At 41.4% G+C, this 9,996-nt stretch overlaps 1 protein-coding gene across 1 annotated transcript in view; it reads left to right on the plus strand.

Moving 5' to 3' along the window:
- The window catches only part of syn1 (synapsin I), a 29,362-nt gene extending 19,811 nt beyond the window's left edge, over nt 1–9,551 (plus strand). Inside the window, exons 5-15 of the mRNA XM_031743868.2 lie at nt 417–508; nt 675–831; nt 930–1,019; nt 1,491–1,553; nt 1,641–1,783; nt 1,875–1,949; nt 2,040–2,142; nt 2,222–2,365; nt 3,966–4,035; nt 4,120–4,648; nt 6,589–9,551. Of these exons, the coding sequence (XP_031599728.1) occupies nt 417–508; nt 675–831; nt 930–1,019; nt 1,491–1,553; nt 1,641–1,783; nt 1,875–1,949; nt 2,040–2,142; nt 2,222–2,365; nt 3,966–4,035; nt 4,120–4,648; nt 6,589–6,724 (1,602 nt within the window). The 3' untranslated portion in view covers nt 6,725–9,551. The remainder of the gene's footprint in view (nt 1–416; nt 509–674; nt 832–929; nt 1,020–1,490; nt 1,554–1,640; nt 1,784–1,874; nt 1,950–2,039; nt 2,143–2,221; nt 2,366–3,965; nt 4,036–4,119; nt 4,649–6,588) is intronic.
- Nucleotides 9,552–9,996: the final 445 nt, after the last annotated feature.

Raw genomic sequence — 9,996 nt, forward strand, 5'->3', positions numbered from 1 at the left:
CTGCTGTTAAACAGTCATCCTGGGTGTGATGCAGACTTGTAGATAGTCTAGCCCAATAACACACCAATAATCCATTTGTGAGGAGAAATGTGCAGCCTTATATTTATTACTACAGTTTCACTCAGTGGTCTTTCAGGATGTAATCCAATGAGCAGCATTTTAAGAGAAGAGAAGCCCATAAACATTTTAAAATCATCTTTGCCTAAGGCATTTTCTTCTCCTCCTATTTTAGTCTCTCTACCTCATTCTGGACTGACATTTCTTTCTCATGTGGCCTCAAAACAGGAAGGACGCATTTCACACAGAGCCTGATATTCTTTAATTGTGTCTTGTTCTGCTTGACCAACGGCTCCAATCATCATCGCTGTGATTTCTGAAGTGTTTATTAGGGTTTGACCTTGATACTGTCCTTTCAGGCAGAGTTCTCTGAGATCAACCTGGTGGCCAACGCCACAGGTACCTACAATGTGAATATTGATGCGATTAGGAGCGGCCATAGAGTTACAAAGTAAGTTCTCTGCAAAATGTTTCTTTTTTAGAAAAAAAATTGCAGCGCTGGTAAAACTACGAGTTTCTGCTGAAACGTTCACTGTGCCCCAGATGCAATAAATCATCAAACTGATTTGTTGTTTTTGTAGTGCTGTTAAATATTTTGCTCATGTCCCCCGAACCAGATCCTTTAAGCCAGACTTTGTGCTGATCAGACAGCATGCGTTCAGCATGGACAAGAATGGAGACCATCGTAACATAGTGATTGGATTGCAGTACGCTGGACTGCCAAGTGTGAACTCTTTGCACTCGGTCTACAATTTCTGCGACAAACCGTGGGTGGTGAGTAGGATTTAATTAAGGCATTCATTTAAAGCCAGCACACACTTAGTTGAGTGACATAGACATACTACGCAGCAGCATCTTTCTGTACGTTTCAGTTTGCTCAGATGTCTAGGCTTCACAAGCAGCTGGGCTCAGAGGAGTTCCCACTGATTGAGCAGGTTTACTATCCAAACCACAGGGAAATGGTGAGTTTTTGCCCTATGTCCTTCATCTCTTCCTTTTCATTAGTTTTCATGGCTACTCTCTTCAAACAACAAGGACCTAGACCCAAACACACACACACAACCTCTGCACGGGTCACATGTCAGGGGTGTAATTCACCTCCATGTCAATCTTATGTAGCAGCTGAGAGCACTCACATTTTCTAAGCATCGACTTTTTTTTTTTTTTCGTAACTGGTAGATGGTGAGTGTTTGATTTCTTGAGTGCCAAGTCAGTGTTGCTACAGTTAAACTGAGACGGGTTGGTGCAGAGCAGTTTAATCCATCCCTGTTGTCACAGCCTGACAGTACTGGGTTGGCTTTCAGGCCATCAGTACCAATCATAATATCTGCCCCGATCAGAACTTATTTAATAATTGGTGTTTTAATCACTGGAGCACTACGAGGAAGTTCATTTATAAGAAATCTGAGCATGTTTCAATGTTCTTTTTACAGATTACCTCCCCTCGATTTCCTGTAGTGGTAAAGATGGGCCATGCTCACTCAGGGATGGGAAAGGTAAATCCAGAGTTCTTAAGTATTTTCTCAGGTCCACATGAACACGCTGATGTCACTATATTCATATTTTCACTCTTGCTGCTTTAGGTGAAAGTGGACAATCAGTATGATTTTCAAGATATTGCTAGTGTTGTGGCACTGACCAAGACCTACGCCACATCTGAGCCATTTATTGATGCAAAGTATGATGTGCGCATTCAGAAGATTGGCAACAATTACAAGGCTTACATGTGAGTGAAACCTCCTCTCAGGTTCATGCATGAAAATAGAAACAGTGAAAATGTTTAGAATGTAGAGTTAAGTCTTTATTTTAATTAACAGGCGAACATCAATTTCTGGCAACTGGAAAACCAATACTGGTTCATCTATGCTTGAGCAGGTGGCCATGTCAGACAAGTAAGAGCGCCGAGTTGAAAATGAAATAAAACTGTAAATCAAATCGTATCTCAATGCACTATAATAGGTCTGATTAATGTGTCACTGCAGGTACAGAATGTGGGTGGATTCTTGTTCCGATATCTTTGGTGGGTTGGACATCTGTGCTGTGGAGGCTCTACATGGTAAAGATGGCAAGGACTACATCATAGAGGTACTACATGACAATGATATCAACGTTTTCTATGATCTTAAGGGGAGTCCACTAATTATATCAAGTGTGGTCTCTTAAGGTTGATGACTGTTCGATGCCACTGATTGGGGACCAGCAGGACGAGGATCGCGTTCATATTGCAGAACTAGTGGTTTCCAAAATGAACCAGACTGTTCCACGTACTTCAAGCTCTTCCACAGTCCGTACAGGACAGCCAGCACAGGTACTCAAACAACAGACATGCTTTCCTTGCTCCAGCACACCCTAACTTTTCCTTATCGTCCACACTTTTAGTAGTAAAACACTGTAAGTACAGTTAGATCCATAAATATTAGGACAGAAACAATTTTTTTGTAATTTTGGTACCACAATGAATTTTAAATTAAACACCTCAGATGCAGTTGAAGTGCAGACTTTCAGCTTTAATTCGGCAGGTTGAACAAAAAGATTGCATAAAAAAATTGCACACCTAAGGCAACACACTGCCTCTGATGTGTTTTACGGATGATGTGGTGTACTTTAGATCATGAGCCGTTTCACGCCTTCGCCATACTTTTCCTTGTCATCATTCAGGTAGAGATTGAGCTTGGTTTCATCTGTCCAAAGAATGTTTTTTACAAAACTGAAAACTGGAAGGCTTTTTTTGATGTCTTTTTACCAAAGTCCAGTCTAGCCTTACTGTTCTTGAGGCTTATAAGTGGCTTGCACCTTGCAGAGAATGCTAACCCTCTTTTTTGCAGCCTAAGGACGGCTTGTTTCACCTGCATGGAAAGCCCCTTTGAGCGCATGTTGTCTGTTCACAGTAAAATCTTCCAAATGCAAGGAACACACCTCAAATGAACTCCTAAACCCTTCATCCAATCTGAATGTGAATACCCTGAAATAAAAGCTGAGAGTCTAATAATCATAATAATGCATTGCATTTATATAGCGCTTTTCTAGGCACCCAAAGCGCTTTACAATTCCATTATTCATTCACTCTCACATTCACACACTGGTGGAGGCAAGCTACAGTTGTAGTCACAGCTGTCCTGGGGCAGACTGACAGAAGCGAGGCTGCCATATCACGCCATCGGTCCTTCTGGCCAACACCAGTAGGCGGTAGGTGAAGTGTCTTGCCTAGGGACACAACGACCAGGACAGAGAGAGCAGGGGGATCGAACCGGCAACCTTCCGGTTACAGATGAGCTTCCCAATCCCCTGAGCCACAGTCGCCCCGAGTCTACACATTATGTCCATGTCCATTATATAACTATAACTGGAATATGTTTCAGTAAAAAGGTAAAAAAACAAAACGTGTGACAGTGTTCAAATATATATGGACCTAACTGTATATTAGTGGGCATAAAAATATGAAAGAAACAATTAAAACAAGGCTCAATGAGCTTCAAGTCAGGAGGATCTGCATTATATTTTCTTTAATCTTTTTTAAAAACACATGTTGTGTTTCTAAGAAAAGTAGTGGGCCAAGCATGGATCCCTGGGGTACTCCAAATCTGAGATGGTCACATCAGAGAGACAATCAAATAACAACTTTAAACAGACCACATTGTAATTTACTTTGCCTGACTTGAATGGCGTGGGAGGATTCAGATTAGGGTTAAGAGGAGTTTCTGGTTATGAGGTAAGTTAGAACGTAGATTTCCGTCAGACTTCTAAATGAGGCTTAAAATGTTATGAATGTTGTAATTGAGAGATTTGCTAGATCATGCTGTGGCAGAATTTTTTCTGAAAATATTTATTCATTATCATTTTCTATGATTAGCCATCTGATGAATGTCATTTTTGCTTTGTATTGATTTTTTCCCCTTGTTAACTTGTAGAAAGCAGTTTCTCCTCAGCCAGTCTCACAACCGAGAGTCCCACAGTCTCAACAGCGTCCTTCACCACAGGGTAAGAACTGAACTTTTAGGGTCTTGAAAAAATATTTCAGAATTTGAATGTGATTTGTCTCCTTCATTTGTTTATCTCCGATAGGTGGTCCTCAGCAAAGCCCCCCATCTCAGCAGCGTCCACAACCTCAAGGCCAACCTCCTGTACAGACCCAACAATCTGCTGCCAGCCCTGCCACTGGTGACCCCAGTAACCAGACTAAGGCAAGCCAAGGGCCTGCGACTCAAGGTCAGAGACCTACGTCTGGTCAGGGCTCTCCTCAGCGAAGCCAAGGAGGATCCCCTCAAGCTCAGAGGCAGCAGTCTGTATCACAGCAGAAACCCTCTGCAGGCCAAAAACCCTCTGCAGGCCAAAAACCTCCTGGTGGTCCACCACAGCAGCAGAGGCCTGCCATGCCCCCTAGACAGCAGTCACAGGGAGGGACACAGCAACAGAGGGCTCCCGGCCAACAAGGACGCCCTGGAGCACCCACCACCCAGCAGCCACGTCCTGCCGCTCAGGGCCAGGGGGGCCAGGGGGGCCCAGGAGGACGACCCCCTCTGCAACAGAAGCCTCAGCCTCCACAGAAGCCTAGTCAGGACAGCCCGGCTATGGGCGGCTCTCCACAACTAAAGTAAGTAGCTGTGAATGATAAATGGGATCAATTTCACCTCATCCTTCAAGCAGAAGATCCCTTCTTATTGCCTGCACTGTGACATGCATGCCACATGGGAAATCTATTTAATGACAAATGAGCCACCTGAATGTGCATGGTTTATTGATTCGTACACTTTTCAATCCTTCAGCAGCACTTTCACGTAACATAAAATTTCAAAGTCTGTGCAGAGCGCCTGATACATTAAAACAACAAGCAGAATCCGTAATTAATCTACATATTGTGATATTTAAAGATCGCTTTAATTTAAATAAACTTTTTAACCTTGTTTACATATGTAGATTGTTGTGAAACTTAGGAAACTAATGCCATCGACTGGCAGTGAGGTTACACATGGTCATCAGATATTTGAACATTATTAAACATAAGTCATTGTGTGATAGCATACTTAAGTTAAAAGCACAGCTTGTCTATTTCAGCTCAGTGTGAGAGCCTGCTGCTGTTGAGTGTCTCTCCTCTGCTCTCTGTTTCACCGTGAGTTTAAGTCTCCTCTGCTCCTTCTTTACTCTGTGTGTGTCTTAGTTAAACAGACATACATGGAGTGGAGCAGGCACATGCCGAGTGGAGGAAAGGAGAGACAAGTGGAGATAATATTACTAGACTTAATGACGTACCTCCAAGTGCAATAAAACCTCTAGGGTTTCCAAGACAAGACCATCAGGTCTAAGTTAATCCCACTGTATCATGGAGTTTTTGAATATCCATCTATCCATTTTCTTCCACTTATCGCCGGGCGGTTTGGGGGAAGCCCTCCTTCTTCCCAGCTACCTCCTTCAGATTATCTTGTGGAATACTGAGGCGTGCCCCCGGGGCCTCCTCCCTGTAGGGCATACCCAGAACTCGTCACCCAGGAGACACCCAGGAGACACCCAGGAGGCATCAGTGTCACATGCCCAACCCACCTCAGTTGGCTCCTTTCGGTGGAATAGTTGCAGCTCCCCTCTGAGATGCTCTTGAACAGCGAAACTCTTCACTGTGTTGCTAAGGGAGAGGCCAGTTACCCTTTGGAAAAGGCTCATTTTGCCCCTTGTATCCTGCATCTCATTCTTTTGATTACTACCCAAAACTTGTGACGATGGGTAAGCGAAGGGACATAGATCGACTGGTAAATTGACAGCTTCGCAGTGGAGCGCAGTGTCTGAATCACCGCAGATGCTGCAAGGGCCTCAGGGTGAAACTTTACATCTTTTAATTAAAAAAAAACTGGACACATGTAATCACGTATTGCCGTTTTGCCGTCAGGTGTTCAGACAATATTTATTTACTTATAGAGTAAGCAAAATCATTCACGCCTTAATTTAACCAGGTTAGCCATGATTCGGTGGTCTCTGCCTGCTTTAGCTTCTTTACTTCTTGCTTCTGCTGAAAGTAGGAAGTGCACTCTGCAGTGTGTCACTCTTTCCTCTTATGAGCAGCACAGTGAGCCTCCACAGCAGTACTGACAGCTGTACCTGTGCAGCTGCAATGTTCCATCAGTGCCACATGGGACGCCTTATATCAGGTTGACGGTGCTGCATGAACAGAATGTAACCTAAATAATTCACAAAATTGGGAATACATAATCCTGATTTTGGATTTAATATTTGAGCTTCTTTATGCTCTCTTGACAATGAGACCTAAACCCTCTTATTGTCAGTCGCATACAAAAACATGCATCACTTTGCTTTCCAGAAAAGTCATTCAATATCCATATCGTTTTCAAAACTAACTTGAAATGATAAGGTAATACTGAATGACCCGAGGAAAGGAACGCGCTTTATCATTGTTTACTGAGCCTTTTCTCTCATTTCTTTCCCTCTCTCTGTCTTGCCTTGCGCCAGTCTTTTCATTCCATGGGTTTGCTGCATGACTTTAATAGCCTCTTCCTCTCCTCTATTGCCATTTTCCTCTCTCTATAGCAAGTCCCAGTCTCTTACCAATACCTTCAACATTCCAGAAACCCCAGCGCCACGAGCCAGCCTTAGCCAGGGCGAAGTGAAGGCCGAAACCATACGCAATCTACGCAAATCTTTTGCCAGTCTCTTCTCAGACTGAGACGGCATAAGCCCCTCTTCCCTCTCCTCCTGAAAGAAAAAGAGACAGGCAAACTGAAGGACAGACCCCTTCTTCCCCCTCCGAACAAGGACCAACCGGATGCCGTCTTTAATTCATGTACACTGAGCCTGATGTGAAAATGTACACACTTGATAGCCACTGCCTACATGGTTTAACTCTTTTAAAATGAACAAAAAGTAGAATACAGTTAGGCACTGATGTCTTAAACATTCCCTGCCTTGCCTCGAGCTTAAGTAATCATACTCAAAACTGTTTGTACTCCACACTGAAGCCTGTATATGCATGAATACGAAACAAAACAATATTGCTCTCACTTGTTTGTTTGTGCTGTAAATTCATCGTGGCCGTTATGTTCAAGTAACTTGAGGCGCTGTATGAAAGTTATTGGGGAAGGGAAGATAGCCAGATATTTTATTTTAAATAAAAAAGCAGCACCTAGTTTTATTATCTCCTCTTGTCTAAAAATAGTATATTTGTGTCATAGTGAAAACAGTGAAAATGTAGCTAACACCTAATTTTGAATAAAGAGCTGTCAAACTGACTTAAAGCCACAAAATAATCTGCAAGTATCCCCAGTAAAAACTAAGCTACACCACTATTTCACACTTCTACTCCTTGCAAAATTAAAAACAACATCCTCCCTGCTTTCCTGATTCCCTAATTATTTTTGTATGGCGCCCAAATGACTACAGCTGCACAAAAAGGATGTCCAGTGTTTGCAAATGCTAGATCTGTTCAAGCTGTAGATCGCTCATGGTGATGTCTTAGCTGCATGTCAACAGGAGGCAATGGTTGCATTTCCCAACCCCTGACTTTGGCGCTTGTAACTGTGTCGTCACACGTAGTTAAATTAGCTAGTATTAGAGTAGTTGGTGTCGTGAGTATGTCGTGGCTCCCGATTTTCTTCGCCTTTTTTTGTTGTTTTTGTTGCAGAAGAATAAAAGCCCAGCAGCTCTCTAACTTGAAAGCATGCCTTACACAGACAAGAGCGTCAAATCAAATGGAGCTGTCTCAGGGATGTCCAGTTGATTGTGACACTTGTGTGTGGGTGAGGGTCTTCCATTGCAGTCTTATAGTGGTTGTTTACAAAAAAAAAGAAGGAAAAGCATGCATTTTAATGAGCTAGAATGTTTTATTATTTCAAACACATTTGCACACAGAGTATATCTTGCAAAATTATACTTGAATACAATGGTTTTCAGGTTTATTCATCTGCCACTTGACAAAGCAGGGTTCTTGCTTTGGGGTGCTGCCGTGTCTGTAAGAGGCGTGGTACAGTGGGATCCAGCGTAGACAGGGTTGGCGACTGTTCAGGTACAGTTAGTGAAAAATATCGTTACTTACAGTTTATTTCCTCGATTTTCAAAGCAATGTGACGAAAAAAAAACTGCTAACCAGCTACTGAGTTTAGTGGATGTACAATAGGTTTTACGTAGGAGGTCTTAGCAGTAGGTCAGCGTAAGATGCACTCCAAAGCACACTCAGCCAAGGAATGTTACGTTTGTGAAATTTATTTGTACCACGTAGAAAGGTAAAACGGTGAAAAGTTTTAGGAATGCCAACTGCACGATGCTTCTCTGCAGTTGATTTCACAATTCTGCCACGCATCTTTTGCACCGACAAAACTTTCTTTGATCACATCTCTGAAAATCCAAGCTGTCACTGAAGAATGTTTTATCTTCTCCAGGCACTATAAATGTCTTCCAGATGGAGTGCTATAGATTCAGATGGTGATATAGTATGGCAATATCACGCTTTTAGAGAAGACCCAATAGTGAAAAGTCTAAATGAGTCCTGGTCCCCCTGCAGATTCTCCATGTTGCCTGTGTTTTTCTGTTTATGTAGCCACAGTGACCCCTTGTGTTCAATGGTGCATAAACGTATGAATGTTGTTTTGTAACCTGGTCAAACCAAATAGATGTTGTGCAAAGCTCTGAGTGATCCAGATTGTCACTTTCCTCCCCTGCTGCTATTTGTGCTTGCTGATATTCTGTGTCTTTAAACTTTATAGTTTATCTGGGAAAATAGTTTACTTACTTTTTCCTTTTGTACATGCACAATTTTCTCGTGAATGGCACTGCTATACGGTGCTTGTTATGTTATGCATAAGTAATGGAGGGCTTCATTTTTACATTTTACAGTTACTCAGTGTCAGTACGTAACTGTCAGATTCATAATGGCACAGCCGAGAATAAGTAAGAGAGGAGTAATTTTCACACTGAGTGTGTAATTTATGAAAATGAGCCATTGCATTTAGCACTGATGGTTATCTTTGAAAAACCGCGCCGTCCTTTCACTCAGAGGTCTCTTGGCCAAACTGAGAAACACCATTTGCCACGAGCCCTCCGGAGCCTGACAGGATGAGCTGCGACGGCAATGCAAAGAAGTCATTTTGATATTTTATGTTTTTGATATTTTCTTTTTAAGGGTTTACATTATTTATGGTTGATATATCTGACTGTGAATGTACATTGTCTTCTTTCTTAGAGCTCCTTTTATTGTTTTTTAATTCCACCGTATAATCATTGTGAAACGGTAAAATCCTTACAAGTTTGAGTGAAACTGATTGTCAGTTGATGCCTGCCAGAGTTCAAAATGTACATCATAGATGTAAGTGCAAAAATCAAAAAGCTGAGGTTTTTTTTGTTAATCAAAAATAAGATACTGCATAATGTAAATCATGGTGGATTATTGAAATAAATGTAATAAAAAATGATATTGATGTTATATGCAATGTAGCTATATTATGTGAAAATGAGTATGTTATTACAACATGCACATGTCCAATAAAACCTATGACAAATAATGAGTGGTTTATTTGAGAAAAGTACAGTAAAGTAGGTTTTAAAAGATGCTGACACAGCTGCTGAATAACTGTAACAACACCAGTTAGTCTAACTGATTAATGCAGAACTGTTGAGTAACATTCATATTCAAGTTTCATTTTATTTTGCTGTCCTGAGTGTCCTTGATGGTGAGAGACATCATTGCTTTTTCAGTTTGTTTTTCACACTTTTGTTAACATTTATTTTTATAGCCTAATCTATCCATCAGGTTGATAATTACAGTGTTGCATTTTATTTTATTTTCGTTTTTCAGTTATAAAGAAAAATAATTTAAGGATATATATATAATAGTAATTCAGAGACTTTAGGTATTTATATTAAATGGGTACAGTTTATATTATTTCGTTGTGAATGACTTTAATATTAGGCAAAGTATTGTTTATACTCTGCATTGCTGTAAGCTAG

The sequence above is a fragment of the Oreochromis aureus genome, linkage group 12 (assembly GCF_013358895.1).
Source record: "Oreochromis aureus strain Israel breed Guangdong linkage group 12, ZZ_aureus, whole genome shotgun sequence".
Classification (NCBI taxonomy): Eukaryota; Metazoa; Chordata; class Actinopteri; order Cichliformes; family Cichlidae; genus Oreochromis; species Oreochromis aureus.